The sequence below is a fragment of the Neophocaena asiaeorientalis genome, unplaced genomic scaffold, assembly GCF_003031525.2.
Source record: "Neophocaena asiaeorientalis asiaeorientalis breed wild unplaced genomic scaffold, Neophocaena_asiaeorientalis_V1.1 scaffold698, whole genome shotgun sequence".
In the NCBI taxonomy this organism is placed as follows: domain Eukaryota; kingdom Metazoa; phylum Chordata; class Mammalia; order Artiodactyla; family Phocoenidae; genus Neophocaena; species Neophocaena asiaeorientalis.
In genome coordinates, this window is record NW_020171993.1 from 2156811 (window position 1) to 2176671 (window position 19861).

General features: G+C 38.0%; 2 protein-coding genes across 3 annotated transcripts in view; one reads left to right on the forward strand and one right to left on the reverse strand.

The window, feature by feature from the left end:
• SLC38A6 (solute carrier family 38 member 6) overlaps positions 1-5160 on the reverse strand; it is a 67751-nt gene extending 62591 nt beyond the window's left edge. The window contains exons 1-3 of the mRNA XM_024748335.1: positions 5027-5160; positions 3784-3914; positions 1929-2002 (exon numbers count right to left, since the gene is read on the reverse strand). Coding sequence (XP_024604103.1) covers positions 1929-2002; positions 3784-3914; positions 5027-5131 — 310 coding nt within the window. The 5' untranslated portion in view covers positions 5132-5160. The remainder of the gene's footprint in view (positions 1-1928; positions 2003-3783; positions 3915-5026) is intronic.
• Positions 5161-5245: 85 nt separating this feature from the next.
• On the forward strand, positions 5246-19201 carry TRMT5 (tRNA methyltransferase 5). 2 transcript variants are annotated; one of them, XM_024748322.1, is made up of 5 exons: positions 5246-5378; positions 6529-7184; positions 11638-11762; positions 14745-15399; positions 15773-19201. In XM_024748322.1, the coding sequence occupies exons 1-5, from the start codon at positions 5374-5376 to the stop codon at positions 15823-15825; spliced, it is 1494 nt and encodes a 497-aa protein (XP_024604090.1). In that variant the 5' UTR covers positions 5246-5373; the 3' UTR covers positions 15826-19201. The 2 variants fall into 2 exon arrangements, with proteins under 2 accessions (XP_024604090.1, XP_024604081.1); XM_024748313.1 differs by lacking the exon at positions 5246-5378 and having other exon boundaries at positions 6497-7184.
• The last annotated feature ends 660 nt before the right edge of the window (positions 19202-19861 follow it).

A 19861-nucleotide genomic window follows, 5' to 3' on the forward strand; every position in this document is an offset into this window, starting at 1 on the left:
CAAAAGACAACCCTCAGAATGGGAGAAAATATTTGCAAATGAAGCAACTGACAAAGGATTAATCTCCAAAATTTACAAGCAGCTCATGCAGCTCAGTAGCAAAAAAATAAACAACCCAATCCCAAAATGGGCAGAAGACCTAAATAGACATTTCTCCAAAAGAAGATATACAGATTGCCAACAAACACATGAAAGAATGGTCAACATCATTAATCATTAGAGAAATGCAAATCAAAACTACAATGAGATATCATCTCACACCTGTCAGAATGGCCATCATCAAAAAAATCTAGAAACAATAAACGCTGGAGAGGGTGTGGAGAAAAGGGAACACTCTTGCACTGCTGTTGGGAATGTGAATTGGTACAGCCACTATGGAGAACAGTATGGAGGTTCCTTAAAAAACTACAAATAGAACTACCATATGACCCAGCAATCCCACTACTGGGCATATACCCTGAGAAAACTATAATTCAAAAAGTGTCATGTACCAAAACGTTCATTGCAGCTCTATTTACAATAGCCAGGAGATGGAAGCAACCTAAGTGTCCATCATCGGATGAATGGATAAAGAAAATGTGGCACATATATACAATGGAATATTACTCAGCCATAAAAAGAAACGAAATTGAGTTATTTGTAGTGAGGTGGATGGACCTATAGTCTGTCATACAGAGTGAAGTAAGTCAGAAAGAGAAAGACAAATACCATATGCTAACACATATATATGGAATCTAAGAAAGAAAAACATGTCATGAACAACCTAGGGGTAAGCTGGGAATAAAGATACAGACCTACTAGAGAATGGACTTGAGGATATGGGGAGGGGGAAGGGTAAGCTGTTACAAAGTGAGAGCGTGGCATGGACATATATACACTACCAAACGTAAGGTAGATAGCTAGTGGGAAGCAGCCACAGAGCACAGGGAGATCAGCTCGGTGCTTTGTGACCACCTAGAGGGGTGGGATAGGGACGGTCGGAGGGAGGGAGACGCAAGAGGGAAGAGATATGGGAACATATTTATATGTATAACGGATTCACTTTGTTATAAAGCAGAAACTAACACACCATTGTAAAGCAATTATACTCCAATACAGATGTTAAAAAAAAAAAAGACCATGACTGATGGACATAGAGTATTTGTTAATGCCAAAAGAAAAACCTTATGAAAGCAGTTCCGTAATTCATACACTTTTATTTATTGCAACTTAAAAGAACTTATTCAATAAATGACTGAACTGCATAATAAAGTTTCAAATGGAAAAAACTCATACACATATAAGGGGGGCAGAGATGGCAGTAGTAGATCTGGGAAGGTGTTCTCGAGGAGATGATCACCCTACGAGAAAGATGACCAGCATGAACACCTGTCTACTGCCCCATAACACAAGGTCTGGATCCTTTAAACACCTTTCAGGTGCTTCCCCTTATCTAACCCAGAAAACTATGTCACATGTTGTGCAGAAACGCAGGGAAGAATGCTGGTTTTCTCCTCCCATTCTGTCCTTGGATATTCCCCTGTAGGATTGGGTCTACATATCCTGACCTTTTGAAATTTTCCATTTCAACCATCCTACCTAATAATAATGTATGTCCGCTGGAAATTTGAGATTTGAGACAGACAATCCAATGTACATAGATATAATCACAATGGGCTACTTCATCAAATGAACCAGCATAGGGCTTCCCTGGTGGCACAGTGGTTGAGAGTCCGCCTGCCGATGCAGGGGACACGGGTTCGTGCCCCGGTCCGCAAAGATTCCAAATGCCATGGAGCGGGTAGGCCCGTGAGCCATGGCCGCTGAGCCTGCGTGTCCGGAGCCTGTGCTCCGCAACGGGAGAGGCCACCACAGTGAGAGGCCCGCGTACCGCAAAAAAAAAAAAAAAAAAAAAAAAAAAAAAAGAATCATCATAACATTTTACTCACCTGTCTGAATACACAAACTAAGCAGGAGATGAACTGGGTAAGAAGCCAGGAGAGCGACTATCAGCAACAAGAAACTAAAATATAAAACAGCACATGGTCAAATCCCCCCAAATTTCTTTTTTATGGTATCTCATTCAAAAAACAATTTTTTTTTTCACATTGAAATGCTCAAAGGGACTGTCTTTAAGTAGTTGGATTATGGTCATTAAAGAAAGTAAGAAGATACTTTCTATATTTACCAAATTTTATTTAAACGAATATGTACTGCTTTTAAAACAAAACTCAGAAAAAAACCAAAGCTTATTTAAAAAGAGAAAAGAATTTCCTTCTTTAGCACCCGTCTGCTAACTGCTGGTTTAGCCATTCAGTTATCTTGTAATACATCCCTTTTATAACTATTTTTCCTATTGTTAAGTCTAGAGAGAAGTTTCAGTTGTGAAATCTCATTGTCTTCTGTTTTCTTTCCTCTATCCCTCCCCTTCCAAAGATGTGTACCTCCCTATAATTTTGAATTAACACTGCATTTCCTAGCATCTATTAAACACACACTCAGCAAACCAAACCAAAAAAATCCAGTTAACACACTTCTAATGACACAATGTGAAAAATTTGCAATGTAATAATTGGAGTCCTCTAGCCAAAAGTATGAAAAGAAACAGCATGAATAATCCCCTGCTTACTCTCAGGAAGGTACTGGCAGGACAAACTTCTAGAGAGCTGTCCCCAGTGGAGTGCTCCCGAAGTTGAAGAAATTCTATCTTTGTAGTCCACTTAATACTTGTTAATCAGTAGCAAAACTGAGAGGTGAAAGTACACTTGTCAACTGATGTCAGAGACCTCACAAAGTAACAGTTTGGCATCACCAAATGGAAACTGTGATATTCAGCAAGCACCCATTCAGTGGTATACATCTGCGTTTAAGACGCTGGAGTATAAAATGTGGTTTTTCAAAGGGAACTAAGAAATAAGTCCCATGATTATGTCTTGCCTAAGATGTCACACATAGCTTTGAAGTTTTAAAACTATGGAAGTCCGTGAATACATCCCATAATAAAAGCAAGTTGGTTTGCTAATCAAGCATTTCAAAATAAAGGCAAAAATGAACCTAAATGAGACTGTGTATTTTATTTTTTTTGAGACTATGTATTTTAAATTTCCTAGAAAAATAGGTCTGCTTCTACTGACAAAACAAACTTGTTCATTCATTCTATTAAGCATGGTGCTAGATGCTAAGGATAAGGTCTAGTCCTAAAGGATTTCAGGGTTTAGTGGGGAAACTCACTTGCAAACAAATCATTATATTATAACAAAAGAATAAATATACAAAGTACTATGGAAGCACAGAAAAGACAGGAATGTCTTCTATCTTGGGCAAACTGGCATATGAGCTGAGTCTCAAAAGATGAGAAGGAATGAACACAGAATACATGTCTAGCCTCAGAAAGTGAAACAAGACTACTTAAGTAGGAAGAGAGAAGGAGATGTAGAGAAATGAAAGAATCATGTGCTTAATTTACACTCACCAAATCGCTCTTTATAAGTAATCTGCATGGCTGATAAACTTTGATTTACTTTGGCCAACTTGACACAACAAACAAGCCACTTCTTAAGGTTATAAACAAGTGTGGATCAAGTTTCCATTTTTTAAAATTAGCCACACTTTGGATGAAAAATACAAATTATGTAGCATCCCTCCAAGCTACAGACTAGCAACAATACAAGAGTAAGAGGAAAATGCTAAAACCCCAGAAATAACTAGAAATTGTATAACACCAGCTTCTGCTGCCTACCTCTTTGCTTCTCAGTGTACTATAAAAATGAAAAAAAAATAAGTAAAATAAGAAAAAAAACTCACCTAAATCCAAGGATACCAGTATGAGCCATAACATAAGCTAAGCCAAGGATGCCACTTCCTATGATGGCATTCATCAAATTAAACACTGAGAAACCAAATGAAACACCTGGGGATCCCTGTCTGTGAAGTTCCTGTAAGCACACAAATTTAATAAAGTGTTTGAATGGTGAAGTTCAAATTTCCTTCAGAAATGACTGACACGTTATGGAGAAAGTCTCTTACAAACCACAGGCATCATGTAACATACTAGCTGCTCAACCAGCACTGGTTTCCTTTCCTTCCCTTCTCACCGCTCACTAGTGCAGCTCCAGGAACCTAGTTTCCTGGGAAAATCATTGCCACCTGCATAGAGACCCGGTAGGCTTCAGGAATAGCCAAGACTAACCAACCTTGTGACTGCAAAAGATGAAGATAGGGTAAGACAGGGTGGGGACAGAGAGCAGGCAGATGGCCTCAAGCTCACGTGATTACTGAATCCCTGAGTCACCTTGGAGCTGCTGCAGACAACTGTTGCTCCCCAATTAGTAGGACTGCAAAACTAATCTCTATTTATACACTCAATGAATTAAGTCTGCCCAACTGGAAGGATGGTCAGGAATGCCATGCAATGACGATATAATAAATAGAAGCAATTCACATTGCTCTGGCGAGGATACACCCCAGAAAACACTCTCTTCTAAAATAGCATTCGGGAACAAAGTCCTAGAAACTGTTATTGCCCTGGGACTTGAGTTAAAGAGCCGAAGTGCCCACTGCACAGGCTTTAGGGCCAGGGAAGTGCTACATACTTATTACCAGGCCACCTCTGCTCCTTCACGGTTAAGGATCTTTGTATTAAGATGTTTACAGGTCCCCAATGACTAAGCCGAGAAAAGAAAAATCTTGTGACTCTTGCAAAAAGCTCACAAGACTAGTGGAGGAAACGAGAAGCCGACAAAGATACTAACAAACAGCAGTGAGTTACATAACCGCGGGGCTGTTTCTCTGTGGGGTCCCCAGCCTCCACCCGCTGCTGCACCTCTTCCACCTGAGCCTGCACCTTTACTTCAGCTTCTCTTTCTAGGACACCTTAGGCTCCTATCACATTCAAGAACTCCGCCAGATCTCCTCGGAATCTCGGCTGCTGCCTTTGGGCCCCAAGCCCTCAGCTTCTCCCCTCTCCCCTTGCCATCCCCTTTCTTTTCCGGGTTTTATTTGGCAGGCACTTCAGAGAAGTGCCGGGAAGCGTGTGGAGCGAACTTACGTTGCTAAGCAACGGGCTCAACTCTTCCGCCTCCGCCTCTTCGGGCTGCCTGGCAGAGACAAACCAGCCGGGCTCAGTGTCCACGATCCCCCAGGGCGCCTCCATGCTGCTCACTGGCCGACTACCCAGTCCATCTACAAGCTACTACCCCAGCCCTCCCGTCGGGTAGTCGCGCCAAAGGCGGAGCTATGGTCCCAGCCCTTCCGGGTTCCCGTACCTCACCAGGGCCGGGAAGAAAGGAGGAATCGACGTGATCTGATGACGCTCGCCCCTCGGCGGCGAACATTGATGGTGTCATCGAGGGCCCGCCCACCCGCCGGCGACCCATTTCCGAGCTGCACCAGAGCATGAGGTGAGGGTCTGGTCTTGGAGCCAGCTGCTGGGCGACGCAGAGAAATGAGATGGTGACGTTGGTGAGATGGCGGCCGCGGTGCCCTTGATAGTTCGAAGAGGCTGAGGGTATGGTGGCGGTACGGGTCCGCTCGGGGCTGCTCTCCGCCTCGCGCTCTCTGGGCGCGGAAACGTCACGAGGTCACCCACCATCTGGTGCGGAGCCTAGGTCTGAGTACGGCGGAGTGAGGAGTGTTTCATCTTTTCAAAAGCTTTTCGATAGAGCCTTTAGCCACATTTTACATGCGGAAAGACGAGACTCACAATAAGTAATTTACCCAAGATCACACATCTGGTTAACTTCTAGACCCAGTTTGAACCCTGACTGTGAACTTTGACAGTTGCTTTACAGGGTTCCCGGGCAGGGCCCTTTTTTCTGACAATTACTTCTTCGGTATTCCAGAAGGCAAAATTAATAACTGATACTGCTACTGGGATGTGCATATAACACTTAGCAAAGTTCTCGTCCTCAAAATACTGAAACCTCTAGTTATAGGCAGGACTTGTGGCAGTAAAACATCGAAGACATTGAGATAGATTAAGAGCGCAGGCGCTGGATTTTAATCCTCGCTCAGCCACTTACCAGCAACGAGACTTCGGGTCAATTTACCTACTTCTGAGCTTTAGTTTACTCGTATACAAGATGAGAATGTGATACCACACACCTTGACAATGTGCATAAAGCATTTAGTACAACATCTGGCCCATTAAGCATCCATAAGAATATCCTTTTAAAAATTGACATTGGTAAAATCGTAAATATAGTGACCATTTCGTTTAGAGATGATCCTTTAACTTAAACTTCAGCCTTCTAATTCCAAACATATTCTGTAGAAAATTGTGGGTGGGGAGGTTTATTGACCATAGGGAGGGTGATGGATCACTAAGCCCTAGTCCTGGCAGCAGGTGGATTGAAGGTTCAAATCTTCCAGTCATCCTGTCCTAGAAAAGATAGTATACTTCTCACATACCACTAAAAGTTTTAATTATCAGCATTTAGCAGGCTATTTAAAACAGTAGTGAATTAAAATTTTTATCCTCAAGACCTATTGTGAACATGTTAAGTTAGTTTGTAACTTTATGGTATTTCTTTTAATTAATAGTTTTTTTAGGATCTTATGGAGGCCATTTGGATTCTCAAGAAGACTTCTCAAAGTGGAAAGCTGTAGAATAACTGAAGCAGAATCATTGAGTCCACTAGCTTGGGCATCACTGATACAGAAGCTTAGCAGAACACCTGGTATTTTCTTGTTGGATCAAAGAAAAAGATTCTCAACCATGCCTGAAATAGAAACAAATCAGAGAGACTCTGAATTGTTTTCACCCCCCTCTGATGTTCGAGGAATGACAGAACTTGATAGAACAGCTTTTAAAAAGACAGTCACCATCCCGGTGCTTAAAGTGAGGAAAGAAATAGTCAATAAATTGATGCGATCCCTTAAAAGGGCAGCACTGCAGCGCCCAGGCATAAAACGTGTGATTGAAGATCCAGAAGATGAAGAAAGTAGACTAATTATGTTGGATCCCTATAAAATGTTTACTGATGATTCCTTTGAGAAGGGAGAACTCAGTATTTTAAAGCAGCTGAATGTCAATCCACAGATATCTAAATATAACTTGGAACTAACTTATGAAAACTTTAAGTCAGAAGAAATCTTGAAAGCTGTGCTTCCTGAAGGTCAAGATGTGACTTCAGGGTTTAGCAGAGTTGGACATATTGCCCACCTGAACCTTCGAGATCATCAACTGCCTTACAAGCATTTAATTGGTAGGTATGTCTCAGTAATATTCACATATTAGAAAGCAATTAGCAAGTTCTAATTTTTGTTTAAAAAATTTTTTTTTAATGCTGAATTACAGAATCAGGACATTTTATTTTAATTTGAAGCTGGATCTTAAGCTACATATTCTTTCTTTTGAGGGCCATTTTGGAATACTCTTCCCAGAGTCATAGCAATCTCTAAATATCAATTCAAGCTTTTGTGTACACAATACGTAAGCATAAACTTGAATCACTTGCTTTTGTAGAACTCTTTGGCAGTTTATTATTTTGGTATACAGGACTTGTTAGTCCTTCAGGACTATGTTGAATGCTAGGTTTCGTGAGTGTTTCATAGTCAGAAGGGCAAGACACTGTTTAGTCATGCTTTCATTGATTCAGTTACCTGAGCCTCTTCTGTATGTCAGGCACCATACTTTTTTAGTGTTCCTAGCCTTTTAGAAACACTGCTGTGTATCTCTCTTACCTCTGTAGCCCAAAGTTGAAGCGTGGGTCTTTTATGCTTTGGGATAAGAAAGAACTAGAAGACTAATCAAAATCGCTCTTGTTCTTATATAAATATTTAATGTCCATGCATTCTCCAGATTAATTTTTTTTAATGTAGAGTAATTGTCAGAACTTCTGAGAATTATTTTCAGTTTTAAAATGTAGTGCTCAGTGTTTTGCATGGGTAGGATTTCAGAACTATGCTATTATGCATTTCCTTTGTTTTTACTGATGAAAGGAGCTGATAATGCATAGTGATAACGTAATAAATACTTAAGCAGATCCTTATAATTATGACCAGGTGCAAATGTCAAGTATAGGCTTTCCTATGAGTCATTGCCTATCCTAACTCAACATTCCTTTTAGCACTCTTATTTTATAAACTCTCTTTCATAAAGGGGCACTCATAGATTAAAAGTGAAATATTTTCATACAGTGGTAATTCTAAAGCTATTACTATAGACCTTCAGAATATTTTTTTTATTTCATTCATTTCAAACTAACTTCTGTACCTTAAAAATTGAGTTCTGATACCTGAAGCAGAACAAGATAAGAACAGCTATTGACAAGAGTTTATTGACATTATCATATTCAAAATCAGGTATTTAACTACCAGAGAGAAATTGGACAAATTCTGGTTGTATTTAAGCATATTTGTATTATGGAGTACTTTATACTAACTTACAGATCAAGTTATCTTTCCTTATACAATGAGATAGTGTACAGATTCTTTTTTTTTAATTTATTTTTTTATATAGCAAGTTCTTATTAGTCATCCATTTTATACACATCAGTGTATACATGTCAATCCCAATCTCCCAATTGATACCACTACCCCCACCACCCCCTGCCGCTTTCCCCCCTTGGTGTCCATACGTTTGTTCTCTACATCTGTGTCTCACTTTCTGCCCTGCAAAACGGTTCATCTGTACCATTTTTCTAGGTTCCACATATATGCATTAATATACGATATTTGTTTTTCTCTTTCTGACTTACTTCACTATGTATGACAGACTCTAGGTCCATCGACGTCTCTACAAATGACCCAATTTCATTCCTTTTTATGACAAATATTCCATTGTATATATGTACCACACCTTCTTTATCCATTTGTCTGTCGATGGGCATATAGGTTGCTTCCATGACCTGGCTACTGTAAATAGTGCTGCAATGAACATTGGGGTGCATGTGTCTTTTTGAATTGTGGTTTTTCTCTGGATATATGCCCAGTATGGTAATTCTATTTTCAGTTTTATAAGGAACCTCCATACTGTTCTCCATAGTAGCTGTATCAATTTACATTCCCACCAACAGTGCAAGAGGGTTCCCTTTTCTCCACACCCTCTCCAGCATTTGTTGTTTGTAGATTTTCGGATGATGCCCATTCTAACTGGTGTGAGGTGATACCTCATTGTACTTTTGATTTGCATTTCTCTAATAGTGATGTTGAGCAGCTGTTCATGTACTTCTTGGCCATCTGTATGTCTTCTTTGGAGAAATGTCTATTTAGGTCTTCTGCCCATTTTTGGATTGGGTTGTTTGTTTTTTTAATATTGAGCTGCATGAGCTGTTTATATATTTTGGAGATTAATCCTTTGTCCGTTGATTCGTTTGCAAATATTTTCTCCCATTCTGAGGGTTGTCTTTTCGTCTCGTTTATGGTTTCCTTTGCTGTGCAAAAGCTTTTAAATTTCATTAGGTCGCATTTGTTTATTTCTGTTTTTATTTCCATTACTCTAAGAGATGGATCAAAAAAGATCTTGCTGTGATTTATGTCAAAGAGTGTTCTTCCTATGTTTTCCTCTAAGAGTTTTATAGTGTCCGGTCTTACATTTAGGTCTCTAATCCATTTTGAGTTTATTTTTGTGTATGGTGTTAGGGAGTGTTCTAATTTCAATCTTCTACATGTAGCTGTCCAGTTTTCCCAGCGCCACTTATTGAAGAGACTGTCTTTTCTCCATTGTATATCCTTGCCTCCCTTGTCATAGATTAGTTGACCATCGGTGCACAGGTTTATCTCTGGGCTTTCTATCTTGTTCCATTGATCTATATTTCTGTTTTTGTGCCAGTACCATATTGTCTTGATTACTGTAGCTTTGTAGTATAGTCGGAAGTCAGGGAGTCTGATACCTCCAGCTCCTCTTTTTTCCCTCAAGACCGCTTTGGCTATTTGGGGTCTTTTCTGTCTCCATACAAATTTTAAGATTTTTTGTTCTAGTTCTGTAAAAAATGCCATTGGTAATTTGATAGGGATTGCATTGAATCTGTAGATTGCTTTGGGTAGTATAGTCATTTTCACAATATTAGGGTCTTATCTTTTTCCTTCATCTGGTACATAGCCCTCTGCCTTTTCATCTTGTCTATCTTTCTGTGAATGTGGTTTTTGTTCCACAGGCTGCAGGATTGTAGTTCTTGCTTCTGTTGTCTGTCTTCTGGTGGATGAGGCTATCTAAGAGGCTTCTGCAAGTTTCCTGATGGGCAGGACTTGTCGTGGGTACAACTGGCTGTTGCTCTGGTGGGCAGAGCTCAGTAAAACTTTAATCCACTTGACTGCTGATGGGTGGGGCTGGTTTCCCTCCCTGTTGGTTGTTTGGCCTGAGGTGACCCAACACTGGAGCCTACCCGGGCTCTTTGGTGGGGCTAATGGCGTACTTTGGGAGGGCTCACGCCAAGGAGTACTTCCGAGAACTTCTGCTGCCAGTGTCCTTGTCCCCACTGTGAGCCACAGCCCTCCCCCCCGCCTCTGCAGGAGACCCTCCAACACTAGCTGGTAGGTCTGGTTCAGTCTCCTATGGGGTCACTGCTCCTTCCCCTGGGTCCCAATACGCACACTACTTTGTGTGTGCCCTCCAAGAGTGGAGTCTCTCTTTCCCCTAGTCCTGTCTAAGTCCTGCAATGAAATCCCACTAGCCTTCAAAGTCTGATTCTCTAGGAATTCCTCCTCCTGTTGCCAGACCCCCAGGTGCGGAAGCCTGCCGTGGGGCTCAGAACCTTCACTCCAGTGGGTGGACTTCTGTTGTATAAGTGTTCTCTAGTCTGTGGGTCACCCACCCAGCAGTTATGGGATTTGATTTTATTGGGATTGCGCCCCTCCTACCGTCTCATTGTGGCTTCTCCTTTGTCTTTGGATGTGGCGTATCATTTTTGGTGAGTTCTAGTGTCTTTCTGTCGATGATTGTTCAGCAGTTATTTGTGATTCCAGTGTTCTCACAAGAGGGAGTGAGAGCACATCCTTCTATTCCGCCATCTTGAACCAATCAGTGTATAGGTTCTTATAAATTTTTAAAGTGCTGACAAAACTGTAGACTTTGATTATAGGGCATCAGTATACCATTGCTGGTGTACTTTATCCTTGTAGCTTTTTCTGCTCTGGCAAATATTTGACATAAAGAACAATTTAAGTAAATGGACATTTTATTTAGATAAAACTCTAAAGAATCTATGTTTCTTTTATTTGAAAACATTATTTTGCTGGTATGTGTTTCCAAAGTGGAAGTACCTGTTTCAAATACACAATCAAGCAAACATTTGGTTTGAGGCCAATGAGGACAGGCTGGTGTTTTCTGGGACCATTTGTTCCCAAAGTCCTTACATCTCTTCCTTCTGTTTTTTAACCAGTTCCCTATGGTCTACCTGTTTGCTTACTGCTGTATTGATACATTTGAGAAGACTAAGTAAAAGACATGGAAAAATATTAGGTAGAACAAAACTTCTCAAAAATTTTTTTTATAAATGTACCCACACATTTTTTGTGTGTGTTTGCATTGGGGGCTGTCAGACATTAACTTTAGTAATCTGTTGAATTTTTAGAATTGCATGCCTCTTTACACATTCTAGATGCAGGTTTTGTTTATAAACCAAAAGAAAGTATAGTTCACATCAATTTCATACTTGCAGTTTTAGCTTTTATTTTGCAACCAAACGGCAATATTTATTATGAATTCTCTGCTTTTAGGCCAAGTTATGATTGACAAAAATCCAGGAATCACCTCAGTGGTAAATAAAATTAATAACATTGATAATACTTACCGAAATTTCCAAATGGAAGTGCTATCTGGAGAGGAGAATATGATGACCAAGGTATGGAGTATTTTATTGTCTCCTAATATAGTGTATATCAAGATTAATGTTTGAAATCAGAATAGATAACAAAGATTAAGAATATATAATAAATACCCAGTATTGATGAATATGTGAGAATGTGAGCATTTACATATACTATTGATGGGAGTACAAATTTGATACAGTCAGGAAGAGTATATGGTAATATATTGCAGTTTTGAATAGATACATCCTTTGACCTAGCATTCCATTTATAGGAAGTTATCTCAAGGATATAATTGGACAAAACTGTAATGATGTACGTACTAGGTTCTGCATCATTTTTTTTTTTTTTTTTTCCTGTTTTGGTTGCACCACGTGGCATGTGGGATCTTAGTTCCCCACCAGGGATCAAACCCCCACCCCCTGTAGTGGAAGCACGGAGTGTTAACCACTGGACTGCCAGGGAAGTCCCTGCATCATTTTTATAATAATAAATAAAACACACAAAGAAATGGAAACAATCTAAATGTCATCAGTAGATAATTGATTACATTTTGGTATAACAATACAACGGAATACTTCATCATTAAAGATTATTTATATTTAGCTCCATACTTAAAATAAATTGTCCACTGACACGTTAAGTGACAAAAAATAAGTTGTAGAATAGTATATATAACGTAGTTACATTTTAACTATGATAATTTTAAGTATGTAAATATGCGTATACACCAGAACATTAACAGTGAGCATATTTTTACTTGGTATAGTTACTGGTGACCTTTGTTATCATCTGTATACTTTTCTACTGAGCACATATTTCTTTTATAAGAAAAACAAAACAAATCTATTTCAAAGAAAAAATAATTTAAAATATGTAGGAACAGATTCCTGGTATAAACCACTTCCTTATTTTCCACCCCCCAAATCCTCTGGAGTGTTGGATATAATAAACCTTTTTTAGCCCCTTAGATAATTACATGTTAACATCATGTGAAATTTTGTACCCAAGCTAAGAAATAGGTTAAACTCTCTCCATAATTTTAATAACAAAAGCCACTCTTAAAGTGTTAGTCATATCTTTCAAACAGGACTTTATAAAACTCAGGAGAGAACTTATGCAAAATAATTTTAAGATTCTGGGCCAATATTTCTCCAGAATTTAATAGTGTCAGGATATTAAAATACCATTTACTACACACTTATTTTAGGTCCTGAGCTAAATGCTTTAAATATAACAAATCCTAAGAGACCCACAAGATAATGGTTGTTGTTATTCATATTCTCTTTACGCAGATGAAATAACTAGGAATGGCTGAGCAGAGTGTTTGGAGCAAGGCTTCTGACTTGAGTCCATGCATGCATGGTCTTTCCTTGTATACCAAACCTCCACTGCCTACTACTTGTGTATAATGTATGAGGTCTGTTATGGCAAGCAAGATTTGAATATGAATCCTTTGGTAATAACAGTGCTTATCTCAGCTGACATGAAGACCTACTAAACGTTAGGCATACCCTGATTGAACATTGTGCGTGTTATTTTCTTGGTACTGACCCTTAGGGTAACAGATAGTATCATTCTTCTCATAAAGAACATCTAAAAGTTCTGAGAAACTTCTGTAATTTTATAAATGCCTTGTGATTGATTTCCTAAGTCAACTAAAGCTTGTTCTTAAGGACATACTTTATACCTAATATTTATACTGTCAAATAAATGTAAAAACTCAATATAATTTCTTTGCTCCAAACAGAATCACATTTAAGTTTAACTTTAGGAGCTCATGCAACATTTAAGTAGTATGTGTGTATATTGTGAGGTAAAAAGATTCCTAAAGTGAATCTGCTGAAAGTCATGCTTAACTAAGGGAGCGAGATATCAAAGACAGCATGATAAAACCAGAGGGATACTTAGAATCTAATTTTTTAAGCTAGAACTGTGATTCACACTAAAGAGCTTAAAAGGGGAGTAGAAAGGAGATTTCGGAAAAAGCATCCCAAGACATATTTAAGCGTTCCAAGTTATATACCTAGAAAGACTTTTAGTTGGCAGAATCATAAAGAAACATTTCCAATACTGGAACCTTAGTAATATGGCCAGAGCATCTGATGTGGTCAGGAAGAAAAAAATATGTACAAATTTGGAATTAAGGTCCATGAAGAGAGAATACAGAAGATATCTCTATCATATTTATAGAACTTAGGAACTTTCTGGCCTTTGATTCTTCATCTATTAAAATAAGGGGCTTAAGATGATGGGTGAGGTCACATTCTACAACTATAATTTTAGTTTTGTTTTCTGTTTTCTATCATGTTTATGATAATCCCCAAAGAAATGCTGCAAAGTCTTAATTTTGTTCAAAACATTGCTTCACTGTATGTATTTAGTTTATCCATGAAAACTCAGATTTGGGAAAGGAGAAAGTAGGGGAATAATTTGTTCTATACACTGGCTCTATTTATAGACATGAAACCTGCAAAGTCCAAGTAACTGTCTGAAAACATAGTAAAATACCTCCAAATTCAATGACATATGACACATCTATCGTGACTCCCCCTGACAAACTGAAAACTAAGGAGGGAAGCTTGCTTGCTGTGTGGAAGTGCTGTCTGCAACTTAGCTACCCACCATGAAGATATGTGTAGTGTGTTCTTTCAAAGTATAGGGTATTTTTCTATCAGGTGACAGGAGAGAGTATAATTAAGCCAGTCAATTGGCCTATCTGAAAAATTCCTAGTGTGATTGGAGAACCACTTTATAGCCCTTTAGGATGAGATAAAGAACCATTTGGCTTTGAAGAGATAACTTTTCTCATGAAAACTTCTAATGCAAGATATTAAGTGGCCTCAAGTATAGCATAAACACCAGAATTCTAATTAAAATGCCTTTAAATGCACTGCTGTTTTGCTCTTAATAATACTAAATTTAAATGTGTGTATGTCTGTGAGTGCATCCATCCGATATCAGTGACTAGAACTTAAGACTAAGCAGTTTAACCAAAAGCATAATACCTTTTTCAGGTTCGAGAGAACAACTACACTTATGAATTTGATTTTTCAAAAGTCTATTGGAATCCTCGTCTCTCCACAGAACACAGCCGTATCACAGAACTTCTCAAACCTGGGGATGTCCTATTTGATGTTTTTGCTGGGGTTGGGCCCTTTGCCATTCCAGTAGCAAAGAAAAACTGCACTGTATTTGCCAATGATCTCAATCCTGAATCCCATAAATGGTTACTACACAATTGTAAATTAAATAAAGTGGACCAAAAGGTGAAAGTCTTTAACTTGGATGGGAAAGACTTCCTCCAAGGACCAGTCAGAGAAGAATTAATGCAGCAGCTGGGACCACTGTCAAAAGAAAGAAAACACGCTGTGCACATTGTCATGAACTTGCCAGCAAAGGCTATTGAGTTTCTCAGTGCTTTCAAATCACTCTTAGATGGACAGCCATGCGGCAGTGAGCTTTTTCCCATTGTGCACTGTTACAGCTTTTCCAAAGATGCTAATCCCGCTAAGGATGTTCAGCAACGAGCTGGAACTGTGTTAGGCATCTCCTTGGAGGCATGCAGTTCAGTTCACCTAGTAAGAAATGTGGCCCCTAACAAGGAAATGTTATGCATCACTTTTCGGATTCCTGCTGCTATACTTTACAAGAACCAGACCCTAAATGGAGGTGAGCAATTTCTGGGAAATTAAATGTAAGCTGTAATACTTTTCATATAACTTTCTGGGGCTACATATATATTTTATATTATTTTTTAAACTTGGAAATAGGTTAAACTCATTCTAGTTAGATATTTCAGTTCAAGACCCCTTGCCATCCAATTGTGACTACTTTCTCACAATTTTACAAATTTTAGTATGATTTACTGTTCAGTCTAGTAGAAGTCTACTTCATTAAACTAATAAATCCGCAGGAATGTTACTCTTTCATGTGTAAGTTAATTAGATTAAAAATCTGTAAAATGCCTGTATTACTTGCTTTTTAAAAGTATTTTCAAATGTTAAGTATCTTACCTAATATAGATTTTCTGGATTTGTTACAGACAATCATGAAGATCCACCTATTAAACGCCAGAGGACAGATAAAGACTTTTAGGAAGAAAAAACACAAATTGCTTCAATCACTTAATTGGAAATATTTTCTCCAGCTCCCCACTAGACGTTTATGTAGTGAAATATCATTTGTATGATTTCTATATTTTAGCATTCAGTTACTTTAGTATTGAACCCTTATATTTTGCCCTAGCTGTCTTATAAATTGGGGATTATCAAATTAAAATTTAAATAAGTCTACTAAATACATTTTTATGTTATAATTTTATCATCAAATATATCTAATATTTTATTAGATAAATATGTTTAAATATTGTCTTTCTCTTGGGAAAATAGTTTCTGAAGGTAGGATAATTGCATGCTAACTAGGAAAGAACTAATCATTTTACAGTTATCCTTAGTTGAAGAGTGTAGCTAAATTTTATATAAGTACTCCTACACTATTACTATAAAAGTACTAACAAATGAGATTATTTAGATCAGAGATAGGCAGACTATGTCCAGCAGGCCAAATCTGGTCCACCACCTGTTGTTGTATGGCAAGTGACCTGAGAATGGTTCTTACATTTTTAAATGGTTGAAAAAGAATCAAAAGAATAATATTTTGTGACATGAAAATTATATGAAATTTGAATTTCAGTGTCCATAAATAAAGTTTTATTAGAACACACCATACTCATTTGTTTACATACTGGCTATGGCTGCCCTCATGGTATAACAGCAGAGTTGAGTAGTTGCAACACAGATGGGATATGATTCTCATCACTTCATACTGCAGCTCAGCACACTACAAATCACAGTGACACAGTTATAACTCAACATTTTGAGTGCCATGTGTATTGCCAAGCTATAACATTTTACTTTACTGTTACCAGTATGTATCCCTCATTCCAAAACAAGAAAAGTGGCCATTCATGCTGTGCTTTTAAGGCACAGTAGAGTGTGAATTTTTTTGCCATTGAATTAGATGACAAAGCATCCATACCTGAGCTGAAGTACAATATACTTTGACATTTCTCAAAGAAGTACTCATCGCAGTATTTCCAACTCACAGGCAAGCAACTGTCAGGAAAATTAGGTATTTAAACTGGAAATTCATGGCAGAATTTCTTCACAAAATGCAAGTGAGGCTACAACCAAAGTACGTCTCCAAGTGACTCTTGTTAAACCAAGCAAGGAAAACCATTTACTGTCGGTGAGTTAATTGTGTTTGAAAGCAGCAGTCTAAGAAATGTGTCTGGAGAAAGCAAACTTGTCTAGGACTATTGGCCCTTTGGCAAGGACAGTTGCTCAGAGTTGAGAACATTGGGAGCACCGTCAATAGTCAGAAAGGTAATCAGTCCAAGTAGTTCTTTACTCTTGATGAGTCGATAGACATTACAAATACTGCTCAGTTCTTGTTTATTTGAGGCGTCAATTCTGCCTTTGAAGTTACTGAAGAATTAGCCTCTATGAATACTCTGCACAGAACAACTACTGGTGAATACTTTCAAAGAAACTGAGAAAACTAATTCTGTAAAACCTGAAGTAGAATCTGATGTGTTATAACTGACGATGGTTAAAAAGAAAAGTGCGAGGTAGAAAAAGCTCTAGTTGGAAAAATTTACAAAGCTTATGAAAATGCACGGTGTTTAAAACCTATCGTTATTCACTATATTATTCACCAGCAAGTACATTGCAACAAATATTTGAATCTGTCATGTGTTAGTGAACCAGTAATGTCAATGATAAACTTCATTTGCTTTCATGGACTTTAACCATCCTCAGAGTCCTTGAATTTTGTCAGAAATTGAAGCTGAATTTCTTCAGCTTAACCTAAGTTTTATTTGCTTAGCAATTGTAAGGTATGACTGCAATTTTTGGGGGTCATGGACAAGACTGAAATTTTTCTTAAGAAGAATCAACCTTAAACACTTCTAAAATACTGAGTGTCTTTGGAAATTAGTTTTTGCTAAATACTTGATAATATTTCTCAAAGATATCAACCTACAGTTACAAGGCAAACATAACTTTAATGTGAAACATACTGCAGTAGTCTGAAATGACTACAACTGTACATTTCTCATGCTATCAAAAATTAAGAAACAAGATTTTCATTCTCATAAATTAGCAGTGGATATATTTTCTGAGTTCAGCATTCTTGGAACCTTGGTGCAAATGCAAAGGATATTTCAAAATCCATTTAACTACAATTGAACTTCCATCTGATCTTCAATTGGAAGTGATTAATGTGTTATTGTAATGACATGCTAAAAGGCAAATACCAAGGGATTAAGAATCTCATAGTTTTACAAATGCCTTCCAAGTGATGTATATGTTCAGTTAAAATCACATGTTCTAGAATTTGGCAGTATCTGTCTGAAAAGACTTTTTTAAAGATGAAATGTGTAAAATCTCATTACATATAACCATCAACATGTGATCAATTAAAATTCATTTTGATGATAGGAACACTTAGAACCCCAATCAAAGGAAATGTAATTCTCCAAAAAGCCCTACAAAAAATGTACTCAATTGTATTTTCAAGTCTGTTAATTTAAAAAATTGTGCCAATTTATTGTATCTCTTGTATCTACATAATGGCCTCAGTTCTGTCTCTTGGCCCACAAAGCCTAAAATATTTACTCTCTGGTCCTACAGAAAAAGTTTGAGGACCCCTAATCTAAGTCATTAATTACAAACTCAAAAGCCTTCAGAAGCTAGGTAATATAAATAGATGACGGCAATAAATGGTAAGAAGTATAGGGAAGTAATGAATTGGAGCTTCTATTCCTCATCGAAGGACACTTAAAAGGGTTTTGGAGTTCAACCCAACCTATCCTATGCAAAACCTTGAGGGCTAATTCAGCCAGGGATTGCTAGTTTGGGACTTCTAATTTTCTTCCTCTCCCTCCCCTCCAAGTGTATGTAGGTCAAGGGTCAGCAAACTTTCTGTAAAGGGCCATTTAATATTTTAGGCTTTCTAAGCTATAAGGTCTCTGCTGCCTCTCAACTGCCATAGTAGTCCAAAAGCAGCCATAGACAATACATAAACACATATTCCAAAAAAAAACTATGAACACTGAAATTTTAATTTCATATGCTTTTCACATGTTAAAAAGTATATTATTCCTTTGGCTTTTTCCAACCTTAAAAATATACCAACCTTAACTCATGGAGCAGACAAAAAAAGGAAGCCCCTGGATTTCGCCAGGGGTCTACAGTTTTCCTTCTCCCTATCTAGGTGAAGATAATTAATTTGCAAGTAGGCATAAGAACTTTTTTCCTAGTACTGTATTGATACATCCATGTGCTAGGCTATACATATTAAGTGTGGGTGCAAATGATGTTCTTATTCATATGTAAAGTGGTAAGATCCATTTAGTCACCCCTTAATTAGAAAAAATATGCAGTATATAATTGTAAAGAAAACAGAATTCCTGGGGCTTCCCTGGTGGCGCAGTGGTTGAGTCTGCCTGCCGATGCTGGGGACACGGGTTCGTGTCCTGGTCCGGGAAGATCCCACATGCTGCGGAGCGGCTGGGCCCGTGAGCCGTGGCCGCTGAGCCTGTGCTCCGCAACGGGAAAAAAAAAAAAAGAAAACAATTCTTTAAATGCTTCTATTAACACACTTTAACCTCTCCTCCTTTTTCCCTCAGAGTGGATAAGTGAACATGTGATTATTTCATTATTTAAATTTGGCTCATCCTGAACTTTTTGATGGGATACCTAGTAACTGAACTCTTGGTTAATCCACTAGAAAATGACAGCTAGAGCACTCATTAGGTAGACTTTTTTAATTTTGTTAACTTTTTGACAAGTTTTCTGCCACCTTAATTAGATTTTGAAATGATTATTCCAAACCACCTGCTGACAGCCTAAAGGTAACTTCTAAGAGAAGCTTAACTCAAATATTTATTGAAAGAAATTAAGGAATACTAAATAATAATGCATCCTAATTACCAAGTAAATGTATTCAATCCATTAATATCTGCATAAAAGGGAGTGCAGTTAGCAGTCCAATCATGTTCTACATAATGAATTCCTCAGGACTTCTCTCAAGGATATCAACACCATTATTTAGTTGATGTCACTTATAT